This window comes from Martes martes (assembly GCF_963455335.1).
Source record: "Martes martes genome assembly, chromosome: 2".
In the NCBI taxonomy this organism is placed as follows: domain Eukaryota; kingdom Metazoa; phylum Chordata; class Mammalia; order Carnivora; family Mustelidae; genus Martes; species Martes martes.
This window is the reverse complement of record NC_137889.1, coordinates 13,482,806-13,501,052: the sequence shown is the minus strand read 5'-3', so window position 1 is coordinate 13,501,052 and position 18,247 is coordinate 13,482,806. Positions and strand designations below refer to the sequence as shown.

Here is an 18,247-nt window from a genome sequence, read left to right as displayed (position 1 = left end):
ACCCTCAGTTGGGGGGCTGGGGAGATCACCATCCTTAAAACAGAGGCCAGGAGTGTCAATAAGATCGGAAAGGGCCTCACTTGAAGTTCCGTAAAGACTGTGACAATTTATAAAATGTATGTGATTTCAACTTTCCTATGAAAAAATTCCTAGCTAGTCAGTTCCTGTAAGCAAGAAAGTAAAGTACATAATACTTGGAGCTGCACCAGAAGAAACTGAGACTCCCTCCAACAGTTTTACCAAATTACACCCTATGGACACAAAACACCATACCTCAGATTATGAAATTTTTGTGGGACTGTGTCATTTACACTGAACATTGTACACTCTCATGGAAGTAAGGTAGACATTGATTACCTATGTTTGTTATGTTTTCTTTAATTAAATATTTAAATTTCGGTGACTCAAATAGTAAGAAAGCAAAGGCACTGAAGACCTTGAAAATACAGTACTATGTATGTTCTGGAAACTTCTGCTTCCATGCTAACTGCCGTTTATGTACCAACATTTTGATCTTAAACACTTGTTTTATTTAACCTACAGAGTTTCACCAACATCGTATCTGAACAAGGGTTAGCATATAACTTTTAGAACATCTAGCCTTGTGCATTTCATTCTACTTTACTTCTTGTGCTGCTACAAAATAAAATCATAAAAAAAAAATCAAACCTCTTTTTCAAAGACCCAAATATATCGACAGGTGCTAAGATGGTTGGCGCTGGAATCTAGGGAAGCCAAAAAAGGCCCCCGTGTGGCATCTCTTTTAAAGTGAAAAATACTGCTGTTGTGCAACGGCCCTATGGAACACTGAAAAATAATATTCAATGAAAGTAGCTTTATAGGAAACAAATGAAATCATCTTTGGGTGAGTCCACGGTTGTGGCCATCGCAAAACACAGTGAGTAAAAAAAATCCTTGTACTTCATACTTGTGACAGCTGCTGGAAAAAGAACTGAACTGCCTAGGCAACATGGGCTTACTCGAAAAAGCCATTCAGGAAATCAGCTTTTCCAAGCGGGGGTGGGGAAACCAGCCCGAGCAACCCTGCCAGCGCAGGGCGGGGGGCGGGGCCTACCGATGGTGCAGTGCTCTCCGTTCCAGCCCTGGCTGCATTCGCACTTGCCGTCCTTGCACGTGCCGTGCTCGGCGCAGCGCGGGTGGCAGGCCCTCTGGCTGCAGGCGGCGCCCGTCCAGCCCTCTTCACAGCGACACGTGCCCCCCATGCATACTCCGTGCGAGCCGCAGTCCACGGAGCAGATTTCTGCATGGAACAGAGGAAGCAGAGCAGGGAGGGCGGGGGGGGGGGGTATCGGGGAGGGAGAAAGAGTGTGGAGTAAGCAGGGTTCCATCTTCAACTCAAAAAACAGAACCGTTGAAAAATACGAGAAAAGTATTTATAGACTCAGTACGTTTTAGCATCGACTGGTAAGAAATATACATGGTAAAAGTTAACTTCTTCAGTCGTCATTTAATTTCAAAGGCTGCTGTGATGGGGCATAAAATATACAAGAGAATTTTGTTACAATCCCCTATTATATATGTGTGTGTGTGTGTGTGTGTGTGTGTAAACACACACACAGACGTTACTAACAAAACAGAACACACCATTCACAAGGAGAGGAAAATACACAGGTAATATATCTCAGAGTATCGTTTGGCAGCTGAGGACAAACGCATACATACAAACACATACATCAAGTTAATATAAAAGTAATAGACTATTTCAGTGTCGAAGCATGTCTGGTATTTAACAGAAATTGGGTTTCACCCCTATAGCAAGCATTGCAAAGGGGCTATTTCTACTCCTAATGCTTAAATTTCTAAAATATTCAGAAACTTTTAATTAAAAAGTATCTTTTGTAGGACCCACTTCCGCTTGCTTCTGATACACGCACATGCTGGTTAAATAAAAGAAATTGTTCTTCCTATTCAGTAAATTTGTACTATGGAACAGATACAAACCACAATGGAAACGCAGTTTTAAAATATAGGTAACTACTGAGTCTGTCACTGGAAAAAGTAGGTCTTTGGGGTACTAGAAATGACCAAAGGACTTCAAAACAGTAACGATAGTTTTGATCTCTAGAAAGAATTCAGAAGGATATTTTATATTTTACTTTTTACATATAAAGTTAAATAAAATCAACGACTTCTTTTTTTCTACCATTGTAAGACCACTGCTTGGTTTTGGTTTCCTTGAAAAAATAAAAATGCTGAACAATAAAAACCCAAGAGCATTTCTAACAGAAAATGGACTGCAGCCTTGTTTTTCCAAGAAAAAACAGTAACTGTTTATATAATCACATGCTCCTGTTTTCCCTGCTTGCTGCCCAAGTAACATTTCTCAGACACTTTAATTCTGTCTCTCAGTCCTGCAGAATTTTAAACACTGTATCAAGGCACTGTGAGAGTTATAATATTTCTTATAAACAACAGCCAGGACTATTAATGGGAAGAGAGTGGTATATGTTCTCTCATGCCACATTTTCCATCTCGTTTGAATTAAATTTTTGATTAAGAGATCCAAGATGGTGATTAACTTCAGACGCACAGAACGTCAACTCAGCTCCAGAAGAGAGAGGTTTCTTTCTGAGGTACCCCTTTTATTCAATCTAATCAATTTTTCATTAGGGTGAAGGTGTTTATCAGCGTTTAGCACACTAGCTTTGAGCAAGGTGCGTCAATCTTTGTAATGAACTTATTAATTAGAGTTAATTTAATTGAAGTGGAGTTGAAGGGCTAATTAATGGACAAACTGCTGATGAAGATAGAGGAAAGCTCTGTTGCTTTCAAACCTCTAAACTTTCTGATGGAAATAATTCATTTCTTCTCTTTTTGCAGCTTAACCAAATGTTTCTACAGGTGGAGAATCTACTCTTATTGAATTTGGATATCTGAAGGTCATTTCTACAACAACAAAAGAGGGAGCTGGTAAAGTGTTTTGCTTTGGGATTCAGTTAGTGAGACGTTCCTAGTAATGCTGCTAGTAAACGTTCAGCCACAAATGGAAGTGAGCAGCGATGTTGTCAACTTCAAATGACAGCTGTGCCACAGGTGGATAAATTGCAGGCACACGAACCAGGATATTCTCAGAGGGCGAATAAATGCATATTTGGTATCTTCCCTGATAATTCCAAGTAAGTTTTCTGTCTTTCTGCAGCTACTAGCAAAGTTTAATAAAGTTTTTTTTTTTTTTTGCCTGCGCTTAATTAGTTTCTTCCAAGAAGAGTACTGTATTCATGATTCAACTCTCTATACTGAGAGTTTAATATGTTTTTCTCTTTGCACTGGGGGTGTAAAGATGCACAGGAAGAAGATCTTCGCCCACTATGTCTAGGCAGTCATTTTATATACCGGCAAAATTAGATTTTCAGCTGGCAAAGTAATTATATCAGCATGAAAAATAATCAGTCTAAATATGTAAAATAATAATAGGTGATTTTGGCAGTCAGTTTAATCTTTTAATTAACATCTATACTTCTTTTTTTTTTTGCCATTCATGGCAGTATTTTATGAAGAAGACTAGATTATCTTTTAAAATTTTATTTAAAAAAAATTTTTTTTAATTGATCTTTATATCCAATGGGGGGCTCAAACTCACAATCCCAAGATCAAAAATTGCATGCTCCACTGAGTCAGGTGGGGGCCCCAAGGCTGAATTATCTTTTGAGCTACGGTGTCAATTACCAGATATCCTTGGTAAAATAATTCAGGTAATGTATTAAATAACATTATATGAAACAGAAAGGGCTGTTTCATTATTTCTTTCCTACTCCGATAATTGTGGGAGACCAATTAGAATGGCAATATTTCAAATCAGTATTATTTTATAGCTAGCATTATTATGCTTATTTTACTGATGAAGGCGTAGGAGACTTGAACCAAGTAGCTTTACTATAAAAATAATTGTATCTATAAACTTTAATTGGATTTCTTTTTTTTTTTTGTGGGATGTATTTTTTTTTGTATAGAAGACAGAAAGGGAAATAGAAACTCAACAGAAATAATTAAATGCCTATTCTGATGCTTGTGATTATAAAATACATTTTTAAGAACAGGGGACAAAACAGGTTAATGTGTTATTTAAATAAGGCCTTGCACCTATGCTTGATAATGTTGGGCGGTGATGATTTCCTAGAACTCTTTAGTGTAGCATTCAAGATCCTCGATAATCCCACCGCCTAGTCTTTGTTTTCACTCTCATTTGTCCTGTACATGTTATTGCTTCTAGTGGTTATGAATTTTCTAACCAGTTTCTGGTTCTCCAAGCTCTTGTGAATCAACTCGTATTTCTACGAAGCAATAACAAATATAAACCTGTCTGCCTCCAAAAATGTATGGTCAAAAAATGAGGGAGGTAGAGGAAAGGGAAGGAAGAGAGGGAAGGAGGGAGATGAGGGAAGACGGAAGGGATGAGGGAAGGGAGGAAGGAAACAGGGAGGAGGGAGGGAGGAGGGAAGGAAGCAGAGGGAGGGAGGGAGGGAGAGAGGGAAGGAGACCGGAAGGAGGGAAGGAAAAAGGAGGGAGGGGAGAAGGAAAGAGGGAAGGAGGGGGGAAAAAGGAGGAAGAGGGAGGGAGGGGAAATGAGAGTGATTATGTAAGGAAGAAAGTGCCTCACTTGTCCCTTTGTCCCTTTACCTAGGGTATCTACTGGGAGTGTCAACAGAAGTTTTTCATCAGTATCACAACTTAGCTTGTACACAACTGTCTTCAGTGTGGGCTTCCAGGACTCAGTCTGCAGTCGGTGAGGAATGGCACACACGTCCCTCATGCCCATGAGGGTTCAGGGGATAGCAGTCATGTCATCCAAGTTTCTCAAAATGCCAGGGAAGAGTGATTTGCAAAATACTAGGTCTTTTCTTTTCTTCTTAAAATAAGCGTGTTAATTCACTGCCTAGTGGGATTTCTCTTAGGTTAATGCCGTTAGATTATACTAATAGATGAACTAATTTGCATTTCATAAATTTCACCATTGGGGGAACCATAACCAAGCAGTACTTTCATGTGGAAGCTCCTCTGAATCAGTGGAGAGTACGATGACAAACTGTAGAGGCTGAATTAGCCTGTAGGATTCTACCTCCACAGCTATGACCACCATCACCACCACCATTTCTATTAATGGGTCATACTTATCAAGTCCTTGCCATGTATATAAGTCACTGTTCTAAGTGCTTTTCACATAATTAACTCATTTCCATCTTAGGACGATTATATAAGGTAGTACTATTGTTGACCCCATGTTACAGGTATAGAAACTGAGGCACGGAGAAGTATTTTAAATAGCTGATCGAATGCCACAGACCTAGGGAATGGCCAACCCAAGACCTGAACCCAGGCTCCAGACTCCTTGCTCTTAACCATTCAGTTATAAACAGGGCTTCAGAGAGGCAGGCATGGAGTGTGGATGAGCTAAAGGATAGACAGCCGCCCTTCCCTGAAGCCAGGACTCAACAGTGTTAAAGGGACCTGTCCTTCTGCTTTCTCCTTTCTCTCCCTTCCCCGCCTCTCCCCCTTCTCTTTCTCCTCCTCCTCCACTTTTCCATACAGAAGGGATCCTCTCCTCCATGTCTTACCTGTCTCTCTCCATCGCCTCCCCTGCATCCTGCGTGGCCCCTCACCCCCTCCCAGCTTCCCTGCCTTCTCCAGAGCCGTGACCATTGCCCCAGCCCATCCTGGTTGCGGACATTGGGCTCTTCGCATCAACTCCTGTGCTGTCTCTTCACCAGCTCTGTCTAGTTCTCCTTTAAAACGGCCCTCAGATTCATCCTTTTCATGTCTATGAACTCCAAAGGAATTCACGCTCTCAGCACTTCACACCCCGGGAAAGCTCAGACTTGCCTTCCAGCCATCAAATTCTGACTCGTCACCCTCTCTGACATAGAATCAATCGGGGAGTTCTCACATACGGCTCTCATCACAGTGGTGGGCGTGCATCCTCATGATGAGGGATTCTCTGTTGTCTGAAGCATGATTGCTAAGCTACATTCCTCAGAACTGGGCCCCACCCAACCTTGGCCTCCAAATACCTTGTCTTTATTCTCCCGTGTAGGGAACATTATTCTCATAGTTGTATCTTTGTTGACAGTAGTGGTCGTAGTAGTAATAATAGTAGCAGCAGTCGGGGTAGCAGCTATGTTTGGAATTTATTCTGGGCTAAGCATTGTCCTAAGTCCTTATATACATTAATTCAAGCAATTCCCAAAGCACCTCTGTAAAGAAGGCCCTGATTAAATCCATTTAACAGATGGGTAAACTAAAACATACAGTAGTCTGCCTAAGTTTGCACAGCTGTAAGTAGTGGAGGCTGGATATGAATCCAAGCATCTGATCTCAGACTCTGTGCTCTGCAGTACTTTTTCAGGCTGCTCGCCTCGTCAGAAAATATCTCCTCCTATACCCACGCTAACTGCTATCTTTAAAAGAAAGCAATGAACGTGAATCAAAATCTCCTTGAAAACTTTCAATGTGCATCAAGGCAGGAGCGCTCCTCTGAACGCTGATTTTATTTACATATTATTCCATGTGATATGCAATAAAAGATTAAACTGGGATGTATTGGCTTCTAAATATTTCATGTGCATTCAATCTCATCTCCCCAATTAAACTGTAGTCTTCTAGATTAGAACAGCACCTGTTCACATTGTGGGAAGAATGTGGTCATGGAGTTAATTCTTGGGCTACAACCGATATTTAAAAAAAAAAAATAGAATATACTTGGAGAAAAGTATCCGTGTGTGCCACTTTGTAGAGCTTTGTTTCACTTATGTGGGTCTAGGTATATGCACAGGAGGTCACAGTGTAAAACTGTTTGAGGCTGTGGGTCACAGTCAAGAATTTGAAAGCCAAGTTGCTATCCTAGAGGGTAAGAATGATTCTTTACTCTCACGGGGCTCATCTCCATGCCATGCACAGAGCTACTACTCAGTAACAAACTGACTGATGGGAAAAAAAATTACTACCTGCCATTTTTATTACAATTATACTATTATAATTAAAAAATAATCAGTGTTGGACCGCTCTGCACATCCTAATATCTGTATCTGTACACTCTTTTGCGATCCTGCTTAGCGTTATGGCGTCGAATACTTTTTCAACTGAGGCTTCTCTGTTACGAGATAACGGGCGTTTTTAAGTCCCCAAGCTCTACACAGGCTTTGAGAGTTAGGAAGATGGAGTGTTTTGCACAAATGAAATATTATTCTTCACCATGCTGCTAAAGGAGGAATTTTAATGACGAATTGACCTAGCCTGTTCCTTCTTATAAGGCAATGGAATTTCATTACTTGGAGCATGCATTTCTATAAATCATAACTTTAATAAAATCTATTAAATATAATAAGTGTGTTTTTAGAAATTAAAGTATCTTCATCTTTAGCTACACAATATTAAGCACCCAATCATCCTGCTCTCATGTGCCTTACCATTTGAGCAGTCTGGGCCAGTCCAGTTAGGGTCACAGGTACAGGACCCGCTCTCCTGAAGGTACGTTCCGTGACCAGAGCACTGGTCTGGACACATGGTCTTCACTAGTTCACAATTGCTACCGCCCCACCCCGGGCTGCAGTGACATTCCCCGTGGATACAAACGCCGTGATTGGAACATCCGGGGTCCAGACAGTCAGCTGGAGCAGAGAGAAAAGAGAACAATTTCATCATTAAATCTAGAAGGTGTCTCACATACACAGTGCATACAGGATAAGGAATTAAATCCCAGTCTGGTGTATATGAAACTTCTGGAGACTCAGCGTTTTCCCTACCACTTGCAAGAACTCATTTCTGGAAATGCAAAGGGATCATACGATGCGGCATTCAGGATCATGCCATTTAGGTAATGGAAACTCTTGCAAGGATACGTAATTCTCATGAATTACACACATATATGCTCCTGAGATTTTAGGCGATTGCTCTCTGTTCTGCTTAATCAGATAGTAATAAGTATTGGCTCCTCTGTAACGAAATTGTATGGGTTGACCTAATCCACAACCATTGAATCCCGGCAGCTGCATGGGACCCTCAAACTGTTTGAGAAATAAATGAGTTGCATACTCTCTATCCTTCTTAATTCACTTTAATGTGCTTTAGATGACGAGATTTAATTTAGCAATTTGACTCAATAAAACTTTACACTTGTAGGGTCAATGGCCTGAAAATTTAATTCCAGAGACTTAATTGCATTACTTTCTGTGGGCAGATCAATAAAATCAATTTGATTGAAGAACGGAAATGGGGCTTTTCTGCTTTTGGAAGAAAACAATTCAACTGCACTTTACAGTATAGCATCTTGACGATCATGATTACATACAGTCATGGAACAAGCCCAGGGCATACTTTTTTCTACTCGTGTATTATGTGAGTGAGTACATCTTCCTCAAGACGCCAAAATGCTAGACATACAAGCTGGCATCAGTGTGAAAAACTGTAAAAAACAAAACAAAAACAAAAAACCCAAAACAAAAACCAAACCAAAACAAAACACAAACCCAAAAAAGCAAAGATAAACAAAACAAAATGAAACAGAACAGAACAAGAGTCCACTGTTGGTTTCAAGACACCAAAGCTTGCTTCTTTCCTCAGAGTGGGGGGAAAAAAAAAGGACTGATTCACCCAACTGAAAGCAAAGGGGCTCTCTGGCATTTGTGCCTTTTATAGGTTAAAATGTGAACAAAACGATGCGGCCTTAACTAAGGAGATCCAAGTTGCTTCCAGGAGGAAGCACGTGAACACATGCACCAGCCTGAGCGAAGACTGCAAAGATCATCTCCTTCGGAAGCCAAGCACGGGCTTCTGCAAATACTGGCACGTTTACCTTCTTCGCAGTTCTCTCCTTTGTACCCCGAGTTGCAGGCGCAGGAGCCCATGATGCAGATGCCACGCCCCCCGCACTGCGGGTCGATGCACTGCGTGGTGGGCACGTCGCACTCGGTGCCCTTCCAGCCGCTGAAGCAGAGGCAGCGGCCCTTGGAGTACTGCCCGTTGCCACTACACAACACTGGACAGGCTGCTGTGAAATAAGACAGGACAGAGGCATTAACGGCCACCTCCTCGGGCGAGACCCGAGGAAAGGCGACACGTCGTCGGAAAGACGAGTTTGCAGGATTTCTCCCCGTTCCTTTCTGGGCTTGCTGGTTTTCTGCACTCCTCATCTTTCTACAGCTTATTTCTAGTGGCTTAAGAAAAGGCTCTAACATGCATACCTCTGGAACAATCCGGACCTAAAAATCCTGGAAAACAATGGCAAGTTCCAGAAACACACTCTCCATTTCCATGGCAATTTCGCGGGCATTCCACCACTGACTCTGAAGAAAAGAGAGGAAAGAAACACTTAGGGTACGGCTTGCTCCTCGCACGAGGTGAACTGTGTCTCTTTGATTGTTTTAGCTTAGCATGGAAGGAATGATGGATGGCCTGCTCCATCACCAAAAAAAGGATTCATTGACACTAGATTATTCGAGTAGTAAAAGCAAAGCACTACCATCTGAAATGCAGATATTTTCTTATATTTTATTTTTTTTTATTATGTTCAGTTAGCCACTGTATAGCACCTAGTTTTTGATGTAGTGTTCAATGTTTCATTAGTTAATTATAATACCCAGTGCTTGTCACAAATGCAGATGTTTTTAACTGTTTTCAAGAAGCACCGTCCTCCAGGATACTTCCAAAGAACAGGTCCTCCCAATGCTTCACGGGATGTCACATATTCATAAATAAACCATTTAAAAATATGTCTCACGTTTCAACCTAGGAGTCACTCCAATCAGAGAAGACAACTGAGTTTCCATTCAACACCCTGTTTAGGCTGCAGCCCGGGAAAAAGATGCCTTTGAAGACCGTTCTTACCTATGACGATGGTATTAAAAGACACCTGCTCCGCATTCTTCCCGTCATTGTAAAAAGCCAGATGCCAGATTCCGGAATCCAAGTACTGGATAAAGCCAGCCTCGTGCAGACTGATGGATCTCGCCTGCCGCCCTGCCCTTTCGGGCTCCAGCAGATTCCGCTGCTCTCTTGCGATCAACCTGCTGCCATCCAGGAGCTCGACAAAGTCATACTGAGGGGCAGGACAAGGACAGAGTTTAGTGCCTGGCCGCATTTCAGTTGTAACTGCTTCCTGCTTTGTTTACTTATTTTATTTTTTTTGTTCCAAAGTCTCCCCTCTGCTCTGATAAAGAGAACATCAGGGGGTGCCTGGGTGGCTCAGTGGGGTAAAGCCTCTGCCTTCGGCTCAGGTCATAATCTCAGGGTCCTCGGATCAAGCCCCACACAGGGCTCTCTGTTAAGCAGGGAGCCTACTTCCCCCTCTCTGTCTACCTGGCTCTCTGCCTACTTGTGATCTCTCTGTCTCTGTCAAATAAATAAATAAAATCTTAAAAAAAAAGACAACATCAGGAAATGGCCCCTGATGGACAGGTCCCTCTACGCAGAGCATTTCCAGACACCATGATCTAACTCTGCCCACTGCACGCTGCTGTCGTGTACAAACTTCACAAACCATTTTCCCCTTAGTGGGTGATCGGCTCCCAGAGATAAAGCTAAACCTAGCAACTGATAAAGAGTTGGATGAGTGCAGGCCGTGTGTGGATACAACCATGAGCCGGCAACATTTCAAATCTGGCAACCTAATTCTAGGCCAGGAGATCCTCTCTCCAGGTCGTTTCCTACTTAATCTGTGTGTGGTAACAACTGTCACGGTAAGTACTCTATCCTTACTGAATACTCAATACTGAATCTGAATCCTCGTGGCCACCTTTTTAGGACTGCGTTGGTATTTCCACTGTAAGGATGAAGTAAACCAACCCCTGAGGGGCTCGAGGAGGGTTCGATCCCTTGTAAGCGGTGGAGTTGGTTTGTAAGGAAGCTCAGGTCTTCCCTATCACTCACCGTGCTCCTCTCTGTGACCCTGATGTTACCACCCCAGGCACCAGGGACAAACCCTTGGCTTTGCCCTCGGTTATGGTGAAGCTAAAAACCAATATCAAGATGCCTGTACATCCCTGTACTGGCCAAAAAATTCAAGTCCAAAAAAATTCACCACTCCCGAAAATGCAACAGAGGGGTTCTGAGGGGATGGCAGGAACTCTGCCCAGTTCTTATTATGAAGTAGATGTCATTAAGCTTAATTTTTGGTTTAGTAAGATCAATCATGAGCACGGGGTAGCTAGAATGCAACTGGACGATTTAAAGATAATTAAAAATACGGAAAGTGACTGGTAAGAGTAAGGCTCTGTAACCAGAGATAATGCAGTGAGTTTGAAAGAGCCTGCCAAGACTTTCCAACATGGTTTTAATAAACTTGTTGGACAAAAGTTCCTTAAAAGTGGAGTGATTCAGTTTCTATAGACTCTTACCTGGTTTTACTTTATTCCTGAGGGTGAAAAATACGCTACAGTGAAATATATATAAGGTTATAGCACTATCTCTGTGAATCACCAATATTCTACTTTCTGATAGATTTCTGAAATGGAATTTTATCAGAGCTCTGTTGGAAGAGAAGTTTATTATATGAATCCCTTAATACAATCAAATTGGAATAAAATCAGCCGTCAGGATTCCGAGATTCATGCTTAAATGTGTCACACTGAAACGATCGCAGACTTCTAACATTACTACTGGACAGAATTTAGAATATCTGATTCAGTTTCCAGCATATTAAAGTTTTTATTTAAATGTAAAAGCATTTTTTGTTACTTTTTTGTGTAGCAAAACTATCTCATGACATCATGTAGCGATGAGAAATATACACTAAAAAGTCATAACTCGGTTAGCATTCAGTAACTTTTTTTCATTTCTATCTTACAAGGGTGAAAATAATCACTAGTGTGGATATTTAACCTGCAAAATTTTCACTGGAATTGTATTCCAAAATTATCAGAGGAAAATGAATGCAGCATTTTCTAAGGGTGACTGTATCTCAAATAAGCCATTCGATTTTCTCATCAGATTTAAATATTTATATTAGCATGGCAAAGAGGCAGGGAGAAGTTTCTTTTTATGGCTCCTTTGCATATAAACATTTTTCTCCTCTGATATTAAACTCAGTAACTGAAAGACTGAAAGGGAGGAAACTTTGAGATTTAACCGGTCTTTCAAACTCCGCACCTTCATTGTGGGAATCACCATTTGCATCACACTGTGAACAATAAAATGAGGCTGGGCTTGCAGGGCCTGGAGGGAGGGTAGTGGGGGGGAAAGTGAGTGGGCGGGGGAGGCCACAGTTGCTGAGAATCTGCCTAGGCTCTCCTGGAGGGCATTTCACACCAGCCTTCAGGAGGGCTATTCAATATCTAAAGACAAGTCCTCTATTTAACCCTAAGCCTATATCTACATTAAGTAAACAAATAATACAGAATAAAAATATTTAAAACCTTTGTTCTCCAGGTGTAAAGTATAAAGCAATCACTTACGAACAGACTTGGGCTACTGGCTTTACTCTGTAATGCCTATTCATTAGGTGGAGACATGGATTTTTTTTGTGGGGGCAAGTCTTAGGATCTTAAGCTATTTTTTGGATAACGTTCAGTCCCACCACTTTGGGGAAGTGATCATGAAACAAAGGTTAGACTTGATAAAGCTATCCTACTGGTTCATTTCTGAGTAGTTAAGCTATCTCCATATGCTTAATTCAATTCAGTTATTAAAAGGATGAGAACTAGGGCATCTGGATGGCTCAGGTCACGATCTCAGGATCCACATGGGCTCCCCACTCAGTGAGGAGTCTGATTCTCCCTCTCTCTCTACCTCCGACTTGTTCACTCTCATAAATAAATAAATAAATACATACATACTTAAAATCTTTAAAAAAAGGATGAGAACTCAGAATCTATGAATACTTAACTGTATTTCCTTTTAAGGATTTTATTTATTAATTTGAGAGAAAGAGAAAGAGAGAGAGAGAGCGAGCATATAAGCAGGGGCAGAAGGACAAGCAGACTCCCCACTGAGTGGGGAGACTGATGAGGGACTCGATCCTAGGACCCTAGGATCATGACCTGAGCCGAAGGCAGGCGCTTAACCCACTGAGCCCCCCAGGGGTCCCATCTTTAAATCAACTTTGTGGTGGTGGCATGGTCTTGCTGTAAATCATTGGCATACAGAGGAAGGAGAGATTTTAGACATCATCTGATCCAACAGTTTCATTTTCTGGACAGACACAGATGCAGAGAAGTGAAGTGATTTGTTCAGGGTCACAAGGTCAAAGAGTGGTAGGGGTGTATGCGTCCAGAACTCGGGTCTCCAGCTACCATTCGGAAGCAGCCTTCATGCAAACGTACTTAAACGATAGTCAGTACACTGTTAACTGTAAAGCGTTAAATTGCTTCCTCAGGCTTCTAACTGTCCAGGAGAATGAATTGGGCATCAGGGAGAAGAAAGTCAATTGATTCCTTGGCAACAATCAAATGGACAGTTTTATAAAGGGTCACAAAGACTTTCAAAACTCAAGTGACTATTCTGAATGGCTGGCCAATTTTAATTATTTCAGGTTGATTTATTTAATGTTCCCCAGAAACAGAGAAATGTTCAATTTGGGCCGCTTTATAGCATATTTCATGTTTAAACATGGAACTCAGAAACAGCTGTTTGCTCTGCTGATCTTGAATAAACCAGAGGAAGGAACGCTAATAACTATGGAGCTTCGGAAAAGCTGTCACCTAGTTAAACACATATATTGTCGTAGGAAGGAAAAGTGGATATCATGTATATTGTATTTAAATACCAGAAGAATTATGGGAAAACCTGAAACCGCACTTTTTATTTCCCTAATCTCATATGGTATATAGAACTTGGAAAGAGTCAACCCTAAATCTTTAAATAAATCTTTAAAGTACACAACAATTTTCTTTTGAATTTATTTTCTGGAATGTATAGGTTCCGTGCTCACTGTTGCGCTTATTAGCTTTGGAGGTATATTTCTTCAGTTATAAAAAAAAGTGATTTAAACATGTATCTGGTTCCAGTGAAAAAGTTGTTTTTCTCTATTTCACCGGACTATTGATATACATGCAATCTCTCTGCTCTCAGTGAAGTTAGAGAGATCCACTTCTACTTAAGACAATCTGGTTATTATTTCATGCTCTGTGTCACCTACGACATAAACAGGTGTCAAACATAATTGCAATCAGAAGTTTAAAAGTGGACACTGGCACACAATGGGGAGTATTTATTTATTGTTAAAAATTTTGACCTTATTTATTTGACAGAGAGAAAGAGAATGTAAGCAGGGGGGAGCAGCAGGCAGATGGTGAGGGAGAAGCAGGCTTCACACTGAGCAGGAAGCCTGATGTGGGGCTCAGTCCCAGGACCCTGGGATCATGACCTGAGCCGAAGGCAGACGCTTAACCAACTGAGCCACCCAGGTGCCCCTGCAATGGGGAGTATTTATTATCCAAGGATCAAAGGCATTTATTTTAATAATGTAGATATGAAAAATGTTATCAGAAAAATGAATGTACCAAAGCATATTCAAAGATTTCACAGCCGTATAATTTATATATGTATACGAAACTTTCTCTGATCTACAGTGACATAAAAGAAAGCACATTTAAATTTTTCTCCTCTTTCTTTAAATAAAAGATAGGATTCTTTTATTGGTATATGATCAATTTTTCTTTAGAACTTATATTCCTAGGTTATACAAAAAGCATTTCTCAGAAAATTGCATACTCTAAAGCATACCTGAAAATCCTCCAGTTCGCATCTCATAAATCAAATTAAAATCTGCATGAAATTCTATGGGTAAATAAACTGGTTATCAAGTATAACTTTAGGCTAATCCGACTGTCAGTGTTAATTAATCATCTATTACATTTTTGGAATTCCTATGTGACTAACATAATAGTTGACCCTAGGAAAAGTCCGAGCTCCAAAGTTATAGTAGGTTATTCAAATGATTTCTTTCAGACATAAGGGACCTTTTTTTTTTTTTTTAAGATTTTATTTATTTATATGAGAGAGAGAGAGAGCAAAAGCAGGGGGAAAGAGAGGCAGAGGGAGACAGAGAAGCAGGTTCCCCACTGAGCAGGGAGTCTGAACATGGGGCCTGACCCCAGGAGCCCGAGATTGTGACCTAAATGGAAGACAGATGCCCAACTGACTGAGCCACCAAGGCACTAGAATAATGGGACCTCTTTTATTTATTTATTTATTTTCTATTTTTTAAAAAATTATTTATTTATTTTAATAAACATATAATGTATTTTTATCCCCAGGGGTACAGGTCTGTGAATCGCCAGGTTTACACATTTCACAGCACTCATCATAGCACATACCCTCCCCAATGTCCATATCTTCACCACCCTCTCCCGTCCCCCCTCCCCCCAGCAACCCTCAGTCTGTTTTTTGAGATTGAGTCTTTTATGGTTTGGGGACCTCTTTTAAATCACAGTTTCCAACTTAAATACTCTGGTCCAGTATTAGATTATGAAAAAGTCTACAGAATTACTGATAGCAGCTCTCTGTGACTGTTACTGTGACATAATTTTCATGCAAGCGGACCGACTTTAAAGGTCCTTAATGTATGACTGAAGGGTATTTGAATTGTTTTGAGAACCACATGTAGATGATCAGCCTTGGTTACCTATGGAAGTTCTCTTGCCCCTTTATCTGAGGAAATGGTGGCTTGAGTTGATAAAGTTCATGTCACCCTATTTATGTTTATGTTTCCATAATTTCTTTACTTGTAAGTCTGGCATTAAGTAGAAAAAATACGATATATTTTCAACAGCATGAATACAATGTTTGAGATGAAAATACTATGTGCATCTATTACATGAAAAGAATAAGATCCTCTGAAATCCTCATAGAATCTTTGTACCACTTGGAAAATCCATGATGTTTTCCTAGGTGCTCAGACAATGTTCGATATTCGTTCAGTTACTCACAAATTTTAGTACATTTTAGTCCATCAATAGCGATTAGCGCAAGTCAGGAAGAAAACGCCGTTCTTCCTACTAATTCGAAAACCTCAAGTGTAACCTACATTCAAAATTCTTTTCACTGTAAAAGATCAATACGAAAGTGGTCCAACAGTTAAACAGCTGAACTTCCGAAGCGGGATAACTTTAAAAATGCAAACTAGCAGTTTGCATTTTATTGACAACAAAGCTTACTTTTACCTGAGTATGGGAAGGGGGTAAGCCTTTTCGGCCATATACTCCAATCAATGCATCCTTCTGAAGAGAGATATTGAATTTAAGAAACTGTGGCTGATCAATGAAGAGCTGGGATCTCCAGAAGACCCCAGGAGGAACCTCTTGAATTGCTCTTCGGCCAATATCAAGTTCTCCAGAATCTATGGTGTTATTTTCTTGGGTAAATCCACCTAATTTTCCTGAATGGAAGAGATCCATTGAAAAATGATGAAAAATTAAAACAACGACCACCACCACCAACACCTTCCTCTCTCTCCCTCCCCCCCAAAAAAGCCTCAAACAACAAAACAGCTTTCCCTTTCAGAAAGTTCTTTTCACTAATGCTCAGGCATTCTTTCTTCTGATAAATGAAAGGTTTCAATATAATTTTCACTTTAAAAGCTTTTCTGTGAGCTACTGTTGTTCAAGGAATTCTGATTTAGCACATTCTTTAAGATATTTAAGTAAAAATCCTTTGACTTCCCCCAAGGTATGCCTATTACTGAAACTCTTTTCACACCTACCGTCTTTCTTGATCACTTGAAACGTAATTATCTTACAAATATATGTCTTGTTATTTCTTGGGAGAGATTAAGTCTGTTACTAATCAGTCCTTCTAAACGGTACCATAGCACTGCAAAGTGTAAATTAAGGCAGAATGGATTATGGAGATTTCCAAATCAATCTTTAAGCAAACAACAAAACCAATCAATGGCACGGATTCATGTAGTTCCCTCTGAACTCTGCGTTAGATTGAATAAAAACTCAAGATGCTAGAAAGAAGGCAGAGAACGGGTAGTGGGGACATTAGGCGGGGGAGGGAGGGAGGGATAAGTCCAGATTCTCACAAAATTAGTGAAGCAGGCTGCCATAACGTTTCTCTTTCTTTTGGCCCTCACCTCAAACTCGCTCATAGCCTCACCAAGCATACTTGCATTACCCCTTTCAATGACCTTCAACCAAGGAACAAAAGCTCTGTCCTCCCCAAGTCTCTGCCAGTTCCTGATTTTAGGAAACAGATCCAAGACTCATATTTTTGGGTATGGTTTTCCCTTCCTTCCCTCTTCGCTAAGGTTTTTTCTCACTGTTCTGACAGGGCATGTGATAGAGGAGGCTTTACAATTGGCCTTAAATAGAAATAAAACCACATTGTTTTTTATTCAGAGAAGGCCCGTGAAGGCTGAGGGACAGGATGAAACTGGAAAATTATCCTCTGTCCTTTCAAACTACTTAAAGTCACAAAGGTGACTTACTATGATTTTTTAAATGTTACTCTGAATATGAATTCAGGTATTACATAGCATTATGTAGCATCAACTATAAAATAGCCTCCAGAGTTGTCAATTGAAAATTTAGAGGGTTTAATTTCAATCACAGACTTGTGAACTATCTTACTCTAATGACAGGAGGACAGAGTTTTCTATCTATGAAAAGTTATTAGTTTAACATTGAATCCACGTTTGAGCGTTTACCAGGGACATAGGACTACACGTGATAGAAATATAAACCAAAGAACAGAATCTTAGAGATTGTCTGCTTGTCTACCCTGGCTTCCATGGTTTCTGCCATCAAGCAACTAATTATATGGCTGGGAAAACAACACCATGAATATGATGAGCTTAAGGACGATCTAAAGCCATATATAGTTACAGGTCAGAAGAAGGTCGTATCACTGTAGGCTAGTAGCTGAAAGTTCACAGAAGTGTTAAACTCCGAGGTAAACTTTGAAGGACAGGTAGGGTAAGGTTTTTGACTTGGTGTAAACATTATGATTAAAAACATGGGAGTGCCAGGGTGCCTGGGTGGCTCAGTCAGTTAAGTGTCCGACTCTTGATTTCGGCTTAGGTCATGGTCTCAGGGTCGTGAGATCGAGCCCCACATCGGTCTCCATGCTCAGTGGGGAGTCTGCTTGAGATTCTCTCTCTCAAATAAATAAATAAATCTTTGAAAAAAAAAAAACAAACCATGGATGTGTTATTGGCTATGTGTTGCAGTGATGGTGAACAGAGAGATCCATATGGCTAGAAAAGAAGTTAGGAAAACTGGCTTTGGAATCAGTCAAACTGGGTTTGAATCCTGGCTCTGTCAATAACTGACTGGTGCTCTTAAGGAAAAAAATTTTT

The 18,247-nt window shown here is 40.6% G+C and overlaps 1 protein-coding gene across 9 annotated transcripts in view; it reads right to left on the bottom strand.

Moving 5' to 3' along the window:
* Positions 1 to 18,247, bottom strand: part of TENM3 (teneurin transmembrane protein 3) — a gene marked incomplete at its 5' end in the record, with an annotated part of 433,573 nt that overhangs the window by 98,655 nt on the left and 316,671 nt on the right. For all 9 annotated transcript variants that reach the window (XM_080797211.1, XM_080797212.1, XM_080797213.1 and 6 more), the window contains 6 exons: positions 1,076 to 1,261; positions 7,422 to 7,622; positions 8,807 to 9,001; positions 9,195 to 9,296; positions 9,838 to 10,048; positions 16,110 to 16,324. In XM_080797211.1, coding sequence (XP_080653337.1) covers positions 1,076 to 1,261; positions 7,422 to 7,622; positions 8,807 to 9,001; positions 9,195 to 9,296; positions 9,838 to 10,048; positions 16,110 to 16,324 — 1,110 coding nt within the window. The remainder of the gene's footprint in view (positions 1 to 1,075; positions 1,262 to 7,421; positions 7,623 to 8,806; positions 9,002 to 9,194; positions 9,297 to 9,837; positions 10,049 to 16,109; positions 16,325 to 18,247) is intronic.